The sequence below is a fragment of the Galleria mellonella genome, unplaced genomic scaffold (genome assembly GCF_026898425.1).
Source record: "Galleria mellonella isolate WM207_F2 unplaced genomic scaffold, CSIRO_AGI_GalMel_v1 utg121, whole genome shotgun sequence".
NCBI lineage: Eukaryota > Metazoa > Arthropoda > Insecta > Lepidoptera > Pyralidae > Galleria > Galleria mellonella.
Genome location: NW_026441983.1, coordinates 2,313,301 through 2,336,322, shown reverse-complemented (window position 1 = coordinate 2,336,322; position 23,022 = coordinate 2,313,301). Strand labels below are relative to the sequence as shown.

The following is a 23,022-nucleotide window of genomic DNA, read 5'->3' as shown; positions in this document are numbered from 1 at the left end:
TGTCGTGCCTTAAACTTAGACCTAGCTACGGCCCTGATACAACAGTATAACATCTTACTACTAGAACATTAAAAATTTTGAAAAACATTCGTATCTGAAATATGTATTAAGCAAAGGAAGCATGTCGTTAGAGAGCTATAATTAAAAAAAAAAAAAACATTATTGTCTATTTCTAAATGGCTGTCTTGTTCATTTCTAATTAGTATTGAATTTTTAAAAGCATCCATAATTATAGCTCACCTAAGTGTGGCAACGTCGCAATTTTTCCTCAATTTTATAAAAACAATTTAACAAATTTTTAATATATATGATTTTTTATTTAAAAAGTTCTCTATTCATTTCGTTAGACAAAATATCAATTTCGGTCATAGACATAGTATGACGTTTATGTTTACTCAGCATTTACATAGACAAAGTTTGAAGTACATTTTTTTTTATTTTCTTTTTTTTTATATTATCAAGTACTAGTTTACTCAATAGACTTTTTCCTGTCCAATTTTTTTTCTTTCTTTTATAGCAATAATCGAACTATTAAGAAGAAATTAGTGAAATTCCATTATTGCAACAGATATAAAAAAGAAGTTGTTTAAATGATAATCTAGCAATAGTCAAGGTTTGAGTCAGTTTCTATAAGCTGAGTCTGCTTGATGAACTGGAGTACGAGTAAAAAAAAATTAAATAGTAGGTAACTATACTCAGTTGTACAAACATATTTTATAAAAAAAAAATCTGGCTTTCTATTTCTATGGCCAAAAATGAACCGATATCTCAAATAAATTACATACTAGGAACTAATTTCAACAATGAGTGACATGTTCAGAATAAGTCTATAAAAAAACCCAAACAGATGGCGTTAAATTAGTTCGAAAAAAAAAATGAGTTCCTTGCTTATCTAGTAACATCTTGAAGTAAAGCCAGACTTACATAATGCAACATAGATACAGACTTTCAACTGGACTTGTCTGAAGTGATTTTTTATCTGTACACCCATATTGAATCGTTACCGCGCGAAATAACTGGCACGAGTATCTGACTCGTAATCTTTGTCGTAAATTGTGACTTTTCAATAAGTACATTGTTATTAACGGAAAAATTTACGTCAAAACGTAATATTAAAATGGTTGACACTCATTACTCATATATATATATATATATATATATATATATATATATATATATATATATATATATATATATATATATATATATATATATTATATTTCATTTTCTTTCCTAACTATAATAATATAAATTTATTTTCCAAAAACGTGCTTTATTTTTTTAAAAGATAAAAATAACATTTTAATAAATTTCCATTATTTCGTTTAACAATATAAAATTAATCACATTTGAATTGAACTCTAAAGAGCATATTACACTATCAAAATCATTTTGTGTTATGACCATAATGTATATTTTAGGATAACAAAGGTATATATGCACTCTCCGACCTGTTTTATCTCTAAAACTGAAAGCTCCTTATCCTGGAATGGACACCAGACAATTCTGAGGTGGGCACAACCCTAGGTGGGTCCTCCTTGTTAACGTTTAAGGTCTTAAAACTGGTGTCTAACTAAACATTTTCCCCAAAGAAACATGGCTCAGAAAATTTATTATATTTGATAATGTACTATGCCACTTAGGTGTAAAGATTTGTTCTAATTTGCTTGATAAACATTTCGAATACAAACTAGAATGTTATTTAATGCAAGAACATTAAATATAGATGGCGTGAATAAAGGACTATCATGTTACTTATAGTTCAAGACAGTGTTCGTAATATCTCTGTTCTCTATTAAAACCAAATAGCAGAAAAGACAAGTATCTATACCTACCAACTTAAAACTAACGAACGATGAAAGATGAAAAAAGGCGGCAAATCAATTGTCGCCATTTTTTTCATCTGTCATTTACAATTTGGTAAAAAACTATGGTAGCATATTTTTTTATTTTTTATAATAGGACTAGACCAGACTATATTTACTATTAAAATAAACGTAAAAAAATGTTAAACTGTTATTGAGCACAGGTTGTTTTTAATAAGAATATGTATCTGAAAGAATAAAAGACAGAATTTATTATATATATATATATATATATATATATATATATATATATATATATATATATATATATATATCATAGTCATCACAACCACAGATTATACAATTGACTGAGATCCAAAAGTAAATATTTGGTTATGGTATTTCAATTAACAACATATTCAATTAGTAATTTAAACGTTTTAAAAATACATATTGATTGATAAATGATGTCAATTTTTTTATTTTTTATTGATATCAACAAGTGGCGCTTGGTCCTTTTTGTTTAATTTTTTTTTTGTGTATGTTGAATAATGTGCAATGAATGAATGAAGTGTTGGTTTTGTCTATGATTAAAAATAAATCAGTTTTTTTTTAAATAGTGGCCATTACATACAGAAAACATTTCATATTACACAGGGTCATATAAACCCAAATTAAGCAGAACTTAGTGTTAGAAGTTACGAACTGTGATATTTACAAAGTAAACACTATGTTATAAAGAATCGACACTGCCCTTATATTAACGAAACTATCTAGAAGTATCGACATATTAAAATACATGAATATTTATAGTGTTGTATAATTGTTTTAAAAAGGGAGGAGAGGGGTTTGGTAGTAATGGGAATTAACAGTCCCATTGCTAGCAATATACCCTAGCAGGTAAACCTCAACGCGATTTCCTCTGGAAACTATTATGATTGATTTATTGTTACTCGCAATAGGTTGACTGACCTGCTTCACCCTTACCTATCATCCCTCACTGGTGCCCCGCCAGTGTTTACCGTTAGCGCAGACGAGGTTACCAATCCACTATCATAAAAAAAAAACTTTATAATATACTGTACTACTCGAAATACCAATATCGATATGTATTTTAAAAGATTATGTAAAATTTTCAAATTCAATAAGATGGTTGCATAGAATTTATACAAATTTTTTATTGAAATAGTAGCGGACTTAAAGAGGTTCATGAACGTACCGAACCCAGCGGTAGAATGATAAAATGACAATTTGAAAGTAATTTTTAAAATTATTTCTATTTCTTGGAGACATAGGATAGTTTAATTTTATTTAATTATTCAGTTTCATATTTAACAGGTAACTCTTATAGGTATAGTCTGTTTTAATAGAATTTAACAAAAATTCCTTGCCCGATCTTCTCAGCTAAAATTACATTCCGAACTGGGCGGTAAAAATATTTAGAACTAAGCTTTTATTTTATTTTAAACAAATTTTGTTAAAATTATCACAGAAACACTATCTAAATGAAATCCGTGACATATATGTATAATCGATCGATTAATCAATTATTATACACTACACTATTGAACGTTGTCTATGGTCGAGTCGATTATACATTTGTTCACATTTACGTTAAGTTCTAATAAAACAAATCACAATAAAGAGAATCCAAATAGCCGCTTTGATAATTTTAATTCAATGATAACTCTTCAATTAGATGCTATTGTAAATTAAAATCTAATTTAAGTTGATTTAAAATCCCGCCATTTTGACAGAGCCGCGGTTTGGTCCAGCCTCCGTTTGGCAGCTCGCGAGTCTGTGGAGATGGTGTTTTTATCTGTACAGAGAATAATAATATGCTTTTAAAATCATCTTTATAGGTGTACTAGCTTTTACCCGTGACTTTGTTCGTGTGGCATACGAGTATGTTTACTGATGGAAAAGCCTATGGCCTTTTCCATCCCATATAATACGGGTATACTATTGCATACCAAATAACATAGTCACTCGTTAAGACATTAGGCGTTGTAAGGTAACAAACAAACAATCACATTTATAATATTATTAAGGACTACCGATCCATGAATTTACTGGGTACGGAGGAATAACATCTGAGTCCTCAGGAATGGTAACGCATGGGGGGTATAATGGGCGAAACAGTATACTCTGTTGTGTCCACGGTACTGCTCATGTCTATAGGCGACGGTTACCACTTTCCATCAGGTGAGCCATCATAAATATATAAAAGATAAAACTATATATATAAAAAAAAAACATATATTCAATCGTATTCTACAAAATAGAAAACAAGTTCTTCCTAAATATCAAATATTCTGTACCGAATATGTCGATGGATTTGCGGTCGAGCAGTAAGTCGTTATAATGACGACGCATCCTTACCACAGGATTGTAATAAGAAGTGTTATTTTTGTAGACTTGCAATATAAACAATTTATAAGTAGGATTACGTGCTTTGTACCTCGCATTAAAATTTTAATTAAGCAGTAGAAAAGATGGCGAATCTATGACGTTATGAATGATTTTGTACAGATATAGTATGGAACTACGCTGACGACGCCTCTCTTGAAAGCTATGTTATCAGCAAGTAATATGTGTTGTATTTTATATTAATAATTTACACATTTATTTAGAGAGAAGATTTTTTTTTATACAACTTAGAATGGCAAACAAGCTGACGGCCCACCTGATGGAAAGTGGTAACCGTCGCCTGTAGACTTCTTTAAAAGATTACAGATATTGCATATACTCGGATACGATATTAATTTAGATAATTTATATAAATTAAGAAAGGCTGTCTTGGCAGACAGACGGACGGACGCACAACGAAGTGATCCTATAAGAGTTCGGTTTTTTCCTTTGAAGGTACGGAACCCTAAAAACAGACAATTCCGGGAGAACAACTATGGTTGCTACTGAAACAAATGTGAATAGGAACAAATTGTTTCTACTTACAAGCAAGGCGGTCACTCGGCCGGCTTCCTGCAGTAGGGGCACGTCCTCTGCTCCTGGAGCCAGGTCGCGATGCACGCCGTGTGGAAGTTGTGGGCACACGGCAACCTCATCACCTGTTGATCTAGCAGCATCACCTCGTAGCAGATGCTGCACTCTTCGAGGGACCAGGAGCGTTCACGGCTGGAAACGAGAAGATATTTTCACGAGCTGAACCTCGTGGCTTCGCCCATGGTTGTGTCCTGATCTTGTATAACTATAGCAGAGATGCCCAACTGGACTTGGTGACCGCGATTATATGTCCAGTCGATCGTGGCAAGGCAAACAATAGTATATATGTAAATATAAGTAAAAACATTCATAGCTGGCTAGTGTATAGAAAATGTTATACGGCCGTATAACCCTACCAAATTCAGATACAACCTGCTCGCATACTTTCTACATAAACTGTGTCAAATATATAATCTAGCAATGTAAATGAACAAAAATTTTACATACACATTTTTTATACACCAACGTGCTATGAATTGAGAAAAATAACAACTGATCATGTATCTTTCGTCCTCTTTTTACTAATTATATTTCCATAAGGACTATTGAGGACAGAAGGGGAAAAATGTTGGGACACTTGATACGACACGACGAACTTATGAACATTATAATAGAAGGTAAGATAGAAGGAAGAAGGGGGAGAGGCAGACCGAGACATAGTTACATCAGGCAGATCAAGAAAGGAGATGGTGTTGTGTCGTATCAAGAGGTGAAGAGACTCGCTGAAAATCGTAGTGAGTGGCAAGAGCTTCACCGACAAGAGCGCAGCTCTTAAATAGATAGATAGATAGAAGAAGACAGGAGACAACCATATGACTTACAGTTTTTATTTCATCATTCCTTCTATGTAACTCCTTGTTCTTAGTGTCACTTAATGTCAATTATAAAAAAAAAATAACAAAATTATGAGCATTTAATAACAGACGTCAAACTATCAATCATGTTTTTTAATTAGTACATACACACGTTAGTTAATCTAATACACATATTAACATTAATTATGTATAAATAAGTACAAAAACCATAAGTTACCATAGCCATAAGTTCTTAATCTGTAGTACAAAACAAAATGTACACATTACACGATCATGTTAAAAAAAATCAATTACGACTAATTTCACAGTTCAATTTCAAAAAACGAACACCTGTGGGATGTTTCTAATAAGGTCCGTTGCATAAAATGTTAAAAATAAATTTTGTAATCACACTAAAATTGTTCAATCCATTTTAAAAAACTTAACACCTGTAGGATAACGCCCGTTGCATAGAATGTTATATTTTTTTTTCTTCTTTATAAAAGTTCCGGAATCTTTTTTTACCAGAGGGAGACTTTGTACAAAAGTCGATTGCTTGGGTACCTCTGTCCCATTTGTGTTTCTACCGTGAAGCAGTTGTATTTACATAGCTGTGTTTGGGTTTGAAGGGTGGGATATGGCGTGAATTTACAGGGTACAGAGGAATAACACCTGAGTCCTCAGGAATGGCAACGCATGGGCGAAACAGTATACTCTGTTATGTCCATGGTACTGCTCATGTCTATAGGCGACGGTTACAACTTTCCATCAGGTGGACCGTCAGCTTGTTTGCCATTCTAAGTTGTATAAAAAAAAAACAAATATTGATAAATAAATAGAGAAAGGACATTATTAGAGCACATAAATTATCACTAAGGCCCGATCCATACTACAGTGCGAGCTTAGATTACATAGAGCATCGACCCTTAAAAACGGGTCAACTTTTTGTCAGCCAATTGTCAAATTAGCTGACTCGTTTTTTTTTTTTGTCAGTGTTCTATATAACTTACACATGAAAAGTATCTTGACGTATTATTTAATAAATAAAATGATTGTTTACGCATTAAAAGGATGCAGAAATTATAAGACAAAATAAATATAGAAGTTATAAAGGAATCACTCGTAACTATTTACGACACAAAATTGTATGAAAAAGTTGAGCCGTTTTTCTCGAAGCATTTGTATGGAGACACTCTATCTATATAATCTAAGAACAATACAATCTAATCAGAAATCAATTAGAAAGAGAGAGAGATAGAGAGAGAGTAATAAACCTCAATACGATAACCCCTAGGGTCGGGGAGAAGGGATTGTTAGTAATGCAAACTACCAGTCTCATCGCTAGCAATATACCCTGTCAAGACAACCTCCACGTGGTTCCCCCTGGAAACCATCGTGCTGGATTCTATATGTATTCATCACGATGGGCTAACTGACCTGCTTTTTCATTCTCACCTATCATCCCTCACTGGTGCCCCGCCAGTGTATACCGATAGCGCAGGCGGGGTTACCATTCTATTATCAAGCATTAAAAAAAACCCCTAGGGTCCACCATGAAGTGAAATAACGAATTTACCGATTAAATTTCGTGTTTTTGTTCATATCGAAATTGGCCTAGTAAATTAAGCTTAACATGTCGTTCGTCACAAATCCTACTATATAAAAATCCAAACTATATTTTAACATTTTCAATATTTTTAAACGGTATGCATTATGTAATTTAACATCAAACTTGTATTTCGTTTGGCGCCAAAATTTCAGAAAATATTTTATGGTAGGCTCTATGGTTCACAAATAAATGAGTTACTTTTTTTATTAAAAAAAAAATTGACTCTGATTAAAAAAAATTGGCGCTAAATTTGCCACCCTAAAAGCTAAAAGGCTCTATACTAAGCCTGCAGGTAAATCCATCACTGGGAAGGGGACTGAATTGTAAGTAAGAGTGGACCGAGGGCGGACCGGAGCGGACCAAAGGCGGATCGGAGCGGTCCGAAGGCGGATCAGAGCGGATCGAAGGCGTACCGGAGCGGACCGGAGTGGTCTAAGTAGACCGGAACGGACTAAGCGGGGACCGAAAGCGGACCAAAACCGGCACTGTAGTAGGAATAAGACCTAACACAATGTTATATGTAGCTACTTCTATACCATGCTGGGAGCCTGTTCCAAATATGTAGTGACGACAAAGTTTTACTACAAATTTAATTTTTAACACTGTTTATCTAAACAATGTTTAACAAACCTCGGTTTAAACGATTAAATATCGTTTAATCAGTATCATCATCATCATCATCACATCAGCCGTTAACTGACCACTGCTGAACATAGGCCTCCCCCAATTGGGGGATTTTGCCCGTAGCTGCCACGCTTGGCAGGCGGGTTGGCAACCGTAATTAGGTTTTTGTGGTGTTTTAAGAGGACCGCTACTGTCCATCCCTCGACCATGAAGTTCCCTTAGCCGCCTCTTACGACACCCACGTGAAAGGAAGGCGGCCTATTCTATGCCTGGGCCACACGGCAACTAGTTGCCACTTAGTAATAAAATTGTCGTCACAACACAATAGAAATCGGCTCAAATTATTAGTCCAATCCAATCCAATACAATCCAATACAAAACATCTTACAACGCTTGCTCTCTAAGCCTTTTTATTTGTTCATCCTCGGTTCTGTAATATTAATACATAATTTATTGTTAAAAGTTATTTAAGTACACATTATATTATGACGAAATAACGACCGGATTAACTCACGTGTATTTTAGCACGCGCCCGCGTAATGGCCGCTTATGACCAAGGGTCCCGGATTGTTTCGAAACTAGACATGTATACACTTAAGTTGGGAGGGGGATTCTTAATAATGGAGAAACTAACCCTATTGCTAGCAATATACCCAACCAGGTCGTCCTCCCCGTGCCTCCCCCCTCCTGAAAACCATTGTGCTGAATTTCAAGTGTATTCATCACGATGGGCTAACTGACCTGCTTTATTTTCACATATTATTCCTCACTGGTGCCCCGCCAGCGTATACCGATAACGCAGGCGGGGTACCATTCCATTATCATTTATTAAAAAAATACACTTAAGTTAATTCGGTCGCTGTTACATGAAAATCAATATATATATTTAATTATATACAGGGTGGAAGGGACAGGTTGGCCAAAACGAAAACAGCTGATTCAGATGAATGGTCTAAATCAGACGGCAGATTATTTTCCCGCCGGAAATGCACCGCAGCCATATAATTAACGATTCTTAGTGTTGACGCCGCGCAATGTATTTGAAATTTTACAACACACTGTGCTTCACGCGGCGCGTGATGCCTACAGCGCGCGGTCAGTGGCGCTTCTTCGTAGGTAGTTTTCGTACGCTTGTGGCATTGACTTTACATAGCTGATTCCGCGCGTCACGGTAAGATTTTAATCCGAATTACATTGCTGTTTTTTAATATTTCATAGTATTTCACTATAAAATATTATTATTTCTTTATATTATAACAGACATACATACATCATAGATTACATAATTTAAAAAAAGAAAAAAAAAGGTCTGGAAAGAATTTCCACTGGTTTTCAATTCAGAATAATGGTCTGAAATTATTATTTCGGTTTTTACTAACCTGTCCCTTACACCCTGTATAATTTAATAAGTTAGAATTATGTTCAGTGGAATCATTATTTTTTAATTACCCATCAAAATAGGTTAAATTTTTTTTTATATAATTTTTTTATACCATATGCTTTCTGTCAAATCTGACACTTGGTTCTTGAAGCAAGTTGTTCAGTACCGTGGACACTATCACTGGATTTTAGCTTGATACCTTAGATTACATAGATAGTTTTTGAGACATCGAGTCTCAAAAACGGATCAACTTTTTGTCAGCCAATTGTCAAATTATCTGACTCGTTTTGTTTATCAGTGTTCTATATACTTACGCACACAATGTATCTTGACGTATTCATATTAAATTATTTAATAAATAAAATTAAAATGAGTGTTTACACATTAAAAAGATGCAGAAATTATAAGACAAAATAAATATAGAAGTGATAAAGGAGTCACTCATAACTGTTTGCTACGCAAAATTGTATGAAAAAGTTGAGCCGTTTTTCTCGAAACATTTGTATGGAGACACTCTATCTATATAATCTAAGCTAGATACCTATACCCATTATAAACTAGTAGTATACAACGTAAAATCGTATCCACGTATTAATAAAAACGTCAAAGCTCTCGTAAACCTATTTTAGCTATTAAAATGTTTTGTCTCTTTCTTTTGTGCTAAATTCCTAGTTTGAAAGAGACAAAATATAAAATAATGTATTAAAATAATGTAATAATTTAATATAAAATAATGTAATAATTAAAATAGGTTTGTAGGGAGTTTTATTTTTTTATGAATAAGGGAGTAAATCGTTGGCACCGTTTATGGCAACATCGCAATTATCTGTCAATTTTCAAAAATAACTGAACATTTTGCAATGTTTCCGACTAATTTTAAAAAGGACTCTTCTAGCGAACTAAGAAGGTTAATTGTCCAATAATATTATTTTTGGGCTGTCGCTAAATATTTGGATTTAGATGGCAAACATGTATTTGAAAAATTTCGAAGCAAAATATGAAGCCACTGCAAAGTTTCTAGTAAATAAATGAGCGAATGATAACTTGTATTTACTTAAATACATTAGAACTATTTAATGTCAAAAACAGCATGTGTGCATTCTACCGTGTGGCGTGTCAATATTTAAATTGGAACTTGTCCTTAAAATTTTACATTAAAATAGTCTTCAAGTGAACAATCACATTTCTCAGTAAGCCAATTGTAAAATTTTCATCTGTCAGATCTCTGTATTCTGTCGGTAATTTATTATATATTTTAACTGCCATGCCATTATATATTTTAACACCAGAGGGAAACTTTGTACAAAAGTCGTTTGCTTGGACACCTCTGTCGCATTCGTGTTTCTACCATGAAGCAGTTGTTTGCATGGCTGTGTTTCGGTTTGAAGGGCTATAGCAGTGGGATATAGCAGTGAATTTACACGGTACAAAGGAATAACACCTGAGTCCTCAGGACTGGCAACGCATGGAGGGGTATCATGGGCGAAAAATTATACTCTGCTACGTCCATGGTACTGCTCATGTCTATAGGCGACGGTTACCACTTTCTATCAGGTGGGTCGTCAGCTTGTTTGCTATTCCAGGTTGCATAAATATAGTTACTATTTCTAACACTAAAATAACAATAAACAAATGTTAGATCTATATGCAACGTATTCTCTGATTAACGTTTAAATTTGCTTGTGGAGCACTTTATAAATAATCAGTCAAGAACATTGAAAATCGACACATAATTTCCGTTGCCTCACTTCGGTACGCCAAAGTTATTACGCCCTTAAGAGCGAAAACATAGTAAAACATATTAATTAATTAATTAATTAAATTAAATTGAAAACAATATATAACAACTTACGGTCTCCTAGGTATTCTATTAACAACAATGTCGCTAAGATGTGAAAAGAAAGACATCAACGGCGAGCCTGGTTCATTTACCACACCCGACATATTTGTGGGGACATCCATAGCAGAGTGGGTAACATCCCACTCGTTATTTAGCTCTGAATCAATGTTGATGTTTATTGTGGGTAGAGCAACATAATTAGCCTCCAAGTCGGCATAATTGACGTTAGGCATTGCATAATAATCGTTCGAGTCGACGATGCCCGCAAAAACTCGTGGTGGGGTTGGCAAATCGGATACCGAGTTTTCCTCATCCATAGATTCAACTGCGTCCGTAGACGAGCTTGTATCCCATTCATTTTCAGTATCGGATTCAAAACTGATATAGAGGGTAGGCTGAAAACATTCAGATTCGGAACTATCGGAGCTCGTGATGGAGATGTCGAAAGATGCAATCCAATCGTCGCCACTCGATTCGTACGATTCAGAATCGTATTCATTGTCCGTTTCGTCCGATAGATCGGTTCGCTCGTCTGACTCGGATCGGTTGGTATACTCGGAATCGGATTCGTCGGTGGAGTCCATGCTGGTGTCAGTGGTGGTGTGTTCGGATATGGTGATGTATGATGATTCGAAGTCGTGCAATGGTCTGAAGAGACATGCAAAGCAAAGTGAGAAAGCGAAACAAAAGTAATAGCGTAAGCAGATGTGCAGACGACGGACGGGTTAAAATTGAAGGTGACAGGATAAGAATCGACATTTTTCGAGGGTTAATGGATGACAATGGATTGGTAACCCCGCCTGTGCTCTAGGGTGGCAGGTCACCAGTGAGGGATGATAGGTGAGGATGAAAGCAGGACAGTTAGCCCATCGTGACGAATTCCACTAGAATTAACCACGATGGTTTCCAGGGGGAATCGTACCATAAATATATTTGTATTTATAACGTAGCACGTGCTTATGACAAGTCACCGGCGAACACAGAAAGCAATTTTGTTTATCGCAGATAACCCTTATCTACCCTTGCGTTAAGAGGCCGGCCTTGCTAAGAAAAAAGTTTAATGATCTGATGATCCGACCTTGAAATTCAGCAGAAATTGTAAATTTTAATGTCACATTTTGATTCTTAGCAAGAAGGGCGTTTTAAGAAGCAAATAAAATAAAAAAATATACATGAATATTAAATGAATGTGATAAAAATCCATGGATTTTGAAACATTTTGATAATCCTGGCGGTAAGAGCGTCCCGCTATCATCAGCACCTCTAGACAAGTGGCAAAAAATCTATTGATAGGTACGTTTTCGCTAACGCATGAGTAACAACAATCTCATACGTGTAGTAGCGAATTCGTATCTACCGTAAGAATTATTTACCGCTTGTCTAATTGTCAAAAGTCATGGCTTGATGGTGTGAAATAAAAGCAGCGAGTAGTACTATGTAGTATGACATCTTTGGAGTATTTGCGTAATGTTTGTTTTGTTCATTGATATATTTAAGATTATTTTATGTATATATGTATGTGTATATATATATATATATATATATATATATATATATATATATATATATATATATATATATATGTGTATGTGTATGTATATATGTGTGTGTGTGTGTGTGTGTATATATGTATATATATTGTTATAGTAAGTAGTTTAATAAATTATATGTATTTGATATTTTTGTGCATTACATGTTTTTGTATTTTATGCACGAAAATTATTAATTCACTCTTGCGCCACCTGCCCTTTTCTATCTGTTCTCCCTTAACTAAAGGTTGTCTGTAAGAGATTGCCCTAGCGATAAGACCGCCTTTTGTACCTTTATGTGTATATTTCAATCTGTATTTATGTTACTGTATTTCATTTGAATTATTCACTTGTCATTGTATATTTTTATTTATGGTGCAATAAAGAGTTAAATAAATAAATAAATAAATTATTTTCCAGATTTCTTATATTTCGCTATAAGGTTTAAAACTTTATTATATATTTCTTTAAAGGTTACTAAAACTGCCAAACAAAAAAATTTACCAAATTTTCTCTCAATCCATTTTACTTTTCTCCAAAAATTCCCCAAGGATTTAAATTCCTCTAAAATTTCGCTAACACAAACATTTTTACCCAAAATGGAGAAAAAAAATCTAAATCTAGCAACACTGATGTCACCGTCACAATTACTTTTTACGTTAACCGTTACATTTCAATACTTTTTCTTATTTTTAATATAACACTTTCAATACCGTCAAATAAATTTTTGGTTTTTTAATAAGTTTTTTGATGACAACATTAGAGACAATACAAACAGCATAAATAAACTAAATTATGTACATCTGCTTCTTATGAATATTACTATAAATATTAATATATAATTAGAACTGTTTCTCAATTTGTAACGTTACATAAAGAGAAAAAATTTACGGATAGCATAGACAAGAAATTGCTAGAAATATTATAGGAATATTTTTAATAAAGGAAACTATATTCGGAAATATTAATCTACTTAAAATATAATGTTACAACACATTTCTCTCAAACTGTAACATTACATTACAAGAAAACGTCAATTCTGGTATTTTTACAAAAAAATGGTAGAATCTTGGCACTTATTATTATAATAAAAAGTTATAATAAAACTTTATTATCCTGCTAAAAATTAGCACTGTGACTCCTTGGCTGCAGCATGACACGGAACGGGATCATTTCGGAAAACATTTATATGTTATTTTACTCCTTATAAACCTTTTTTGTAAGTGTAATAATGTTTGCTGAATAAACAATTATTTTTTCTATTTTAAGAAATACTAGCGGCCCGTCCCCGCTTCGCACGGGATCTTTTCTCGTTTTCCCAACATTTCCCTTCACTGCTCTGCTCCTATTGATCGTAGTGTGATGAAGAGTATACTATAACCTGCCCAGGAGTATGAAGAATAATTGTACCAAGTTACGTTAAAATCCGTCGAGTAGTTTTTGTTTCTATAACGAACTTACAGACAAATAGACTAAAATTTTACAGATTGCATTTTTGGCATCAGTATCGATCACTAATCACCTGCTGATAGTTTATTTGGAAATATATTTCATGTACAGAATTGACCTCTCTACAGATTTATTATAAGTATAGATTATTAAATATTATGTAGAATAAAAGATAGAATGTATCTATGTATTGATCAATTTATACATATTACTACATATTATGTATGTATATACATATATACAAGTACACATTCGACTTTAAAACTGTTACATAAACTATTAGAAAGTAAAATCTTGTGTAACATTTACATCAACCTCACTGGTAATTGTCCAGAACTTAGAATCGTGTTTATGAATCGCAATACCAGTGTTTAACACGTTGAGCGCCATGTCAGCCATCGATGGCTGACACTAGACTTTCCGTTTAGGCCGCGTCAGCCATCGGTGTCTGACAGCGTGTAACATGAGAACTATAAAATTTTACACTATTTTACGGAATTACAGAAAACAAAACAGACTTGGTGCGTAACGTGTTCAATGAATGCCTATAGGAATCACGTTCCAAACGTAAACTACCTTCTACTACGATAGGAAACACCAGCTCCTGCAGTACCAGCGCTTCGAAGCGGCGCGCGTGGCCTGAACGGGATTGCTGTAGAAATACGCGTGGCGCTCAATGTGTTAATTAATGAACTATTTCCATCATATGTCTTGAATTTAAAAATCGAAGACATATGACAGTATTAAAAATTACATTGTCTATTTACATGTTTTTTTTAAACAAAAAAAAAAAAAGAAATTTTTCTTTATTGTCTACATCACTAGCTTTACAATTATTTCCCAGATTTTTTTTGTCTACATCACTAGCTTTGAATTTTTTTGTGATATCATAATCAGTGTTTACATGAATGTAACATTTCCTTTGCCTTTTATAATGACTATTAATTTATAAACTCTCTTATCTCCTGGAAATTTTCACTCCTTCCTTCTATCTTATATTAATTGTCTCATCCTGATCATTCTATTTACAAAACACTACACTTTATTCATTAGTAATAATAGCATAAAACTTAAATTTTATGACAACTAAAAAAAACATTTTTTTTATATCATTTATTTATGAATTTACAGGGTACAGAGAAATAACACCTGAGTTCTCAGGAATGGCAACGCATGGGGGGTATCATTGGCAAAACTGTATGTATGTGTACTGTTATGTCCATGGTACTGCTCATGTCTATAGGCGACGGTTACCACTTTCCATCAGGTGGGCCGTCAGCTTGTTTGCCATTCTAAGTAGTATTTAAAAAAAAAAAGTAGGCAAACAAGCATACAGCCCATCTGAGGGTAAGTTACTGTAGTCTATTAATAAAAAAAAGAGATGGAGAAATGAGGCAGCTAAAAGAATATATATATGAATGTATTTCATTAATTTTCTGTCCCATTTCATATCTGTTTTAAGTTGCATATTCAACAACACTAGCCCCTTGTTAAATAAAAAAAAAAAAACTTTTACAGTTTAATTTTTTCTCCTTTTTCTAAACAGATGACTGTTCCAACCTCGCAAAGGAATTCTCATAAATCCAAATAAATATATATTAAAAAAAAAATCAAAAGTAGTTTTTTTTAATAAGTTAAATTATAGTAATGGAGCCAAGATTGTACCAGAAAAAATTATAAGTAAACACAAATAATATCTGGAAATATTTTTGGAATATTAATATAATTGATTTTGATGTGGCGAGACTGGAACTCACACCCTCTACGCTATACTGGGATTACTATTACCACTTGAGCAACTACTTCATCATTTAAATATAATTTTTATATTTTAATTATATTTCTATATACAGTTTACAATTATTAAATTACCAAGTCATCATATGAGCCATCTACTGCCCACTGCTGAACATAGGCTTTCTTCAAAAGGTGGGTTTTGCTAGTAATTTCCATGCCTGGCAGGCAGTATGGTAACCACACTAACGTCATATAGATAGGAGACACATCAAAATAATGATAGGGACAATAACAGGTCATTGTCCATTAAACAAACATTTATACACAATAGGAGCCACAGACAGCCCTCTATGTCGAGGCTGTTTCGACGCCGAAGAAACGGCTGCTCACGTAATCCTAGAATGTGAAGCTGTGGCCCATCAACGTTTAGAAATCCTCGGAACGGCGAGGTCGCTCCGCGAGGCCTGTGAAGATCCCAAGGAGCGTCTGTGCTTCTGAGCGGAACTAGGTTGGCTGTACTAACCACGACTCATACGCACAACGGCCCAAATGAAAGGCTAAGCGCGGAAAATAGAGTAATATTTGTGACAGCATAGTCATATACATATACATACATAAATAAACACATACAACCAAACATATTTATATTTTATATTTTATGTTTATATTTTAATGTAATAAGAAATAAAAAGTATAAAAAAAAAAATTAGCACAATGACCTTATCATATTTGAGATATGTCTTTTTTTATGTCCCTTATCTTTTATTCACATACAGGGTCAGCAAAGCCATTGCATATCCACCTATAGCAATCTTTTATGTTTCCAAATGCCCTATACCATTATTATATAGATCTTAGGTGTTACTTTTGCAATATTCCACAGTTTATGAAATCTGTAGTACCCTAGCTCTGGATAAGCCGTTCCTAGTAGACTCATACACACACTCGCCAAGGAATCGCAGTTGCACATCAAGTGTTCCATGGATTCCGATATCTCACTGCACCATCAGCCTCTTATGACTCACACAGGAAAGGAAGGGGCTACGTCTTCCTTTGTCCTTGTAAGAGATGACTAAGGAAACTTAACAGTAGAGAGATGGGGAGCAGTGTCTCTTTTAATACATCTACAAAATCTAACTGCAGTTACCAACCTACTTGCCAAGCATGGCATAATCCCCCAATGGATGGAGGCCTATGTCCAACGGTGGACATTTAATGGCTGATATGGTACTGATAGAAAACATGGGCTAGTTTCCAGCATGAGTATTTTTAGAATTGGAACTAATAAGAACATAATAATAAAATTAAAATTTACTTCCAGATTTTTTTTTATGGATAATTGAAAAACATAATTTTAAAATGCTAAATATGGTAAAAAGGGAAAAAGTAGTGAGGGAAAAGCACCACTCCATGAAGGAAAAACAAGTAAACTGCAACCATGCGTTGCAAAACCAAATATAAAAAAACCCACTTTTATAATATACCAATTTGGTACCCCTACCGCTCCTCGTAAGGGGAACAGGAATTCTTAGTAATGGAGACTAACAGTTCCATTGCTAGCAATATTCCTTATCAGGCACACCTCAATGCACTTTCCTCTGGAAACCATCATGGTTATATCTTGTTGAATTCACCACAATGAGCCAACTGAGCTGCTGCATCCTCATCTGACACTCTCACTGATGCCTCTCCAATGTATACTGACAGGGCAGGTGGGGGTTAACATTCCATTACCATCCATACAAAAAGATCACCCCTCACAGTACCATCTAAGTTTGTAGATAGTAAACAAGTATTTTAAGTAAAACAAAAAAAAAAGATTTAAAAATAATAGTTACCTAATAATTTTGTCTATGGTAGGTACTTACTGATATTGTATAGCATACAGTATATTATCTATAATAATATCAAAAGATCTTATACCTACCTAAGTATTACACAAACACTTTAATAAATAATATTAAAAAAAATATTTCAAGGTCAAGGAATTATCAAAGGTTCGAATGTTAGGACAAACATCTAAATTTTTAATTAAGCTTCTACCCACTTGAATAACACAATTTTTTTATAAACAATGAATAATCAAGGTAAATAGAATTGTTAAAAATATATAGTGAAAGCGCATATGCTAAATATAAAATGAACTTTAAACTATTACTCACAAGGCATTTGGTTGCTCGCATGTCCACTGGCTCGTAGATCCTTCACTGTGAGGGTTCTGTGATCGCCTGTTACAGAAGTAGTACAAAGCAGCCCCAACTCCAACGCCTAACACTGCAGCCGCTAAACCGAGACCGCGGCTTGGGCAATTATTTTTATCCCGATCTTCAGGACGATAACTCATTTTAAAAAACAAATATTACAACACTAATAAAAACTGCGCAGCCAAGATTACAAACTAGGTATGTTTATAAATGTTACAAATAGACACGACGAAATATTAGGAAGTACACAGATTTTAAACTGTATGCATATTCAAAATATTTATGTATCTACCTACTCTGTGGTTCGAACTCCAATTGTCGGTTGTCAGTGTCAATCAATGTCGATTATTACCAGATTCGTCACTATGCATAAAAATATTTGTATATCGTATGCAATATTTGATTGATTTGTATATATAAATTTGATATTATAATTATTATTAATAATAATAGTAGTAGTTACACCTTTTTTAATATCTGTAGGGATGAATGTTTTACACAGATCTTATATTGATGTTACTAATGTGAAACTGTAATGTTGGACGGATGAACAGATGTTTATTACGAGTATTCTTTACAAAAGAAGAAAGAAACAGATAGAGTGAGAAACAGTGTGATTAGAGAGAAGTGTGGACTGAAAGACGATGTAGTGACATAAATCGAAAAAGGAATGTTGCCTTGGTTTGGTCATTTGGAGAGGATGGATGAAAGAAAAATTACAAAAGAGATTTATCAAGCAAGAATGAATGGAGATGTGAGTAGGGGCCGCCCTAGACGGACGTATGTTGAACAAATAGGCGACGTGCTGAAAAAGGGCCAAATTAAAAGTACCCGTAACCGGCGAGCGTGTATGAAAAGATTAATGAATGTGGAGGAAGCGAAAGAGGTTTGTTTGAATCGAAGCATTTGGCATTCCATTGTTTCTGCCTACCCTAATGGGAGACAGGTGTGACAGATATGTATGTATGTATGTATGTCTTTCACAAAAAAACTACTGAGTACATTCAAAAGCAATTTGGTGCACAGGTAGGTAAAATCCTAATTTAGTACAGAGTATACTTTGTGTACTGATTCACGCAGACAACCGCGGGATGCAGCTATTTATAAATAGTTCTACAATATTCATCACTATCATTATCTTCTTACTCTTTTCGCAATTGTTATTTGAGGTTGGTGTAATATATAGCTACTTATAAAAAGTTCTATGGTATATTAAATATTATTATTTTATTGTATTAATGTTTTTATGTGGTTTGATTCATTTTCCAATTTCATTAATTAAGCTCATTGTGTGCTCTTATAGCAGTAGTTAATTAGTGACATTGGCTGTCATTGTCATGTCATGTCAATTTAATGAATTTTCTTAGTATTATCAAATATTGTTTGTTGATCTTCTTAATTTATTTTTCTATTTGAATATTTTCCGTACTTAATACAATTAATTATTTAACACTAAACTATTTCTAGATCTTTTGCGTCGAAATTTATAATTTAATTTTTAAATAACGAATACAGGAAATATGACGTAGCAATCAACAATCTTGTCGAGTTTGGATGAATCATTATCAACTTCTGTTCTAGATATCTAGATATTTATATTAATTGATACATAAAAAAAGAATTTGACAATACTATACATATTGTATTGATAAGAAGTAGTATACTGTGTTCTGTGGAAACAACGAACCATTAAAAAGTTTAGTATTTAGTGATTTTGCAAGTAGATATTTGTACACAGGTAAGTGTAATTAAAAAACATTTCTATTATTATATATTATTTACTCTTGTGGCGTATTACTGGTCATCATAATACGTCTATTATATTTTTTTTTTATTGATTCTCTATCTTTTGTTTTACATTTTTGTCATTTTTAACCTTTATGTTTTCCTACCAATGAAGATGAGATAAAAGAGAACTACAGTATCAAACATATTAATTATTTACCTGTTTCCCTTAACTCTAATGGTATTTATTTTCCATGCAAGTTGAGTGGCAAATAAGATGACAGTGTATAGTGGATCTGGGGGGAAATAATTGTTATTATTGGGAATTTCTGACCCCTTTGCTAATAGTATACCCTGTCAGGTCGACCTCCATGCAAATTCCTGGAAACCGTCATAGTTCCAGGTGAATTTGTTTCAATCTGCTAACTGACCTGTCTTCATTCTCACCTATCATCTTTCACTGGTGCCCCGCCAGTCTATACCAATAGCGCAGGCGGGGTTAACTATTGCATCTTCACTCATTAAAAAGAAGCCTACGATAGGAAATTAGTTGCCATCACCTGTAGTGGTGATGGTAGCCAAAAATGGCAAGACCCTTTAATAGAGGAAGGCCTATGTTCAGCAATGGACAGTTAATGATTGATGTGATAATGATAAATGTATCATCATCAATGTGAAAAACAGCCATGAAAGTATAGTTGCTAATTAAAAATATAAGCGGAACTGTGTATCCATATAGAGGACTTTTTTTATGCAACTTAGAATGGCAAACAAGCTGACGGCCCATCTGACGGAAAGTGGTAACCGTCGCCTATAGACATGAGCAGTACCATGGACATAACAGAGTATACTGTTTCGTCCATGATACCCCCCATGCGTTGCCATTCCTGAGGACTCAGGTGTCATTCCTCTGTACCCAGTAAATTCACTGCCATATCCCACCCTTCAAACCGAAACACAGCCATGCTTCATAGTAGAAACACGAATGGGACAGAGGTAGTCAAGCAATCGACTTTTGTACAAAGTCTTCCTCTGGTGACTTAAACATATAAAATGTTGGATTAAAAATCTTTATGGTACATATATAAAGGAGACATGTTATTAAAAATTTTAAAATGGGTACATTTTCTATATGGAGTGGCCAATCATTAGCATCTTTTATTGGACAAGTCAAATCATACATTTCAAAAGAGACCCTGTGGCCCATCCTTCAAGCATTATGTTTCCCTAATCACCTTTTATTGGGAGAAGAAGGAATTGTTAGTAATGAGGATTAGTAGCCCCCATTGCTAGCGATATATCCTATCGGGTCCATCCATGAAACCATCGTGATTGATTTATTATTAGATTCGTCACAGTGGGCTAACTGACCTGCTTCATCCTCACCTATTATGTGTCCCTGGTACCCCGCCAGTGTATACCGATAGCGCAGGCGGGGTAAAACCATTCCATTATCATCCATTAAAAAAAATCAAATTTTATTGTTTCTTATGTAAAATATTAAAACAGTAGGATTTTACTATTCAGGGTTGCCACACGCTCTCTAAATGGATTTCCTGCTCAAAAGCATCGTGATCAGCGCGGCGGTGGTGGCGGCGGCAGTCGCTGTTGCCGTCGAGTGGTGGCAGTACAGGAATGTACCACAAGCGTACAGCACACACGGCCAGCGACGGCCAAAGAGTGACTAGATGGAAGTTATGTAGTAAGTTAGTCCTTAAACCCCAGTCATTTTAATAATATAATAAAAATATAACTAGACAATGATTGTAACAAACATACAATACATCAAATCATTCTTAATTATAATATCGTAAATCGAATTTTTTTATGGGTGAAAATGGTATGGTAACGGTAACTCCGCCTGCGCTAACGGGATACGCCGGCGGAGCACTAGTGAAGGGTGATAGATGAGAATGAAAACAGGCCAGTTAGCGCATCATAATGAATTCATCAGGAACTAACCATGATAGTTTCCAGGGGGAACGGCGAGGAGGTCGACCTGGTTGGGTGTATTGCTAGCAATGGGATTCTCAGTCTCCATTACTAACAATCCCTTTCACCCCATGAAGGAAGGTCAGTCGACCTATCGTGAAGAATTCGACATAAATTAACCATGACGGTTTCCAGGGCGAACCGCGTAGAGGTCCACCTGATAGGGTATATCTAGTTAGCAATGGGGCCATTTCTAATAGTCCCTCCTCTCCCCTGGAAGGTTTTGCCAGTCAGTGCTATGTTTATGCTTTGCCAATATTAAATATAGTCCTTGGGAATAGTAATGTTTGAAGGGTACCATGAACGTTATGGTATATTCTGTAATGTCCATGGTGGGTTCATGTTTTAAGCCTGTTTTAAGTTTTTAACTGACTTAGAAATAGAAGTATTTAATCTGATTGTATTTTTTTATATATATTATGTATTTGTCAATTGTTAACCGATCCCAGTGTTTCATTTTTTAATCACGTTTGTTTTATAGGAATTTATTTACAGTTTGTTTATTCTTTTATTATGTTAATAATAATTGTTTGTCGTATTTGTTTTAATTATTTATTGGTCTTTTGTTATGTACATAGTGTTTTTAAATAGAATTTGTTGTCTATTGTTATTTTTTTTTAATTTGCTATCGTTTTTTTTGGGTTACCATTAACCAAAAATATTGTTTTTATTTTTTTACTATTGAATAATAAATTATTTACTTTTAAAAAGGATTATAAAGAAAAGGTTTTAAAAAGTGAGGTTGTGAAAAGTGCAATAAAAAATTAGAATTAAGTGCATGTTAGGAGCATTCAAAATATTGTCTTAGACTGGTAGCTTAGTCAATTAAAAATAAAATAACACTTTAATTATTTATGATTGTTTAAAGTCACAGTGAAGTAAAATATTAATCATGTAATAGGATTGTACAAACAGTCCAGCACTGTACTGTGGACGAGCGTCCTCTGGTGTCGAAATAAAACAAAGCAGTGATGTTGGATCGTTGTACATGAGAAAGTTATTTTATTTAATAATAATACATGTATTTAGCCTACGTAACAAATCAAATTATAGCGCCGTCTAATCTTGATTTGACATCCCCCCCCCCCCTCCTCTCTACATACGTTATTATTAATGTTAATAAATTGTTATCATAGGTACACGCAGAAATTGATATTCTGTGCTTTATACCACGAGATGGCGCTGTCATTTCCGTCTCTTGTTCTTGTAGTGACTATAATGCTAGTACAAGTTCAAGTAGCTTGCTTTGTAAGTTGGTAGTTGGTAGTGACGTTTAACTTACTCTACCGTCTTATACATAAACACTTTATATAGTTTTGTTGAATTTAAA

At 34.0% G+C, this 23,022-nt stretch overlaps 1 protein-coding gene and 1 long non-coding RNA gene across 3 annotated transcripts in view; one reads left to right on the top strand and one right to left on the bottom strand.

Moving 5' to 3' along the window:
* Window positions 1-1,300: 1,300 nt before the first annotated feature.
* On the bottom strand, window positions 1,301-18,275 carry LOC113510159 (E3 ubiquitin-protein ligase Praja-2-like). Of its 2 annotated transcripts, none has more exons than XM_031910561.2 (5): window positions 17,934-18,275; window positions 11,069-11,704; window positions 8,224-8,265; window positions 4,761-4,940; window positions 1,301-3,603 (listed from the first exon to the last, which is right to left on the bottom strand). In XM_031910561.2, exons 1-4 carry the CDS (start codon window positions 18,113-18,115, stop codon window positions 4,772-4,774), a joined length of 1,029 nt encoding a protein of 342 aa, XP_031766421.1. In that variant the 5' UTR covers window positions 18,116-18,275; the 3' UTR covers window positions 1,301-3,603; window positions 4,761-4,771. The 2 variants fall into 2 exon arrangements, with proteins under 2 accessions (XP_031766421.1, XP_031766420.1); XM_031910560.2 differs by having other exon boundaries at window positions 1,301-3,624; window positions 17,934-18,269.
* Window positions 14,447-23,022, top strand: part of LOC128201455 (uncharacterized) — a 41,691-nt gene continuing 33,115 nt past the window's right edge. The window contains exon 1 of the long non-coding RNA XR_008253247.1: window positions 14,447-14,668. This is a non-coding gene — a long non-coding RNA (uncharacterized LOC128201455). The remainder of the gene's footprint in view (window positions 14,669-23,022) is intronic.

Excerpts from the sequence above, each read along its gene's own strand:
- LOC113510159 (XM_031910561.2), bottom strand. The coding sequence starts at position 18,115 with ATGAGTTATCGTCCTGAAGATCGGGATAAAAATAATTGCCCAAGCCGC. Across the intron at positions 8,266-11,068 it reads AATAGAATACCTAGGAGACC|AACCGAGGATGAACAAATAA; the intron begins GTAAGTTGTTAT and ends TTAATATTACAG. Across the intron at positions 4,941-8,223 it reads AGGCTTAGAGAGCAAGCGTT|CCGTGAACGCTCCTGGTCCC; the intron begins GTAAGATGTTTT and ends TCTCGTTTCCAG.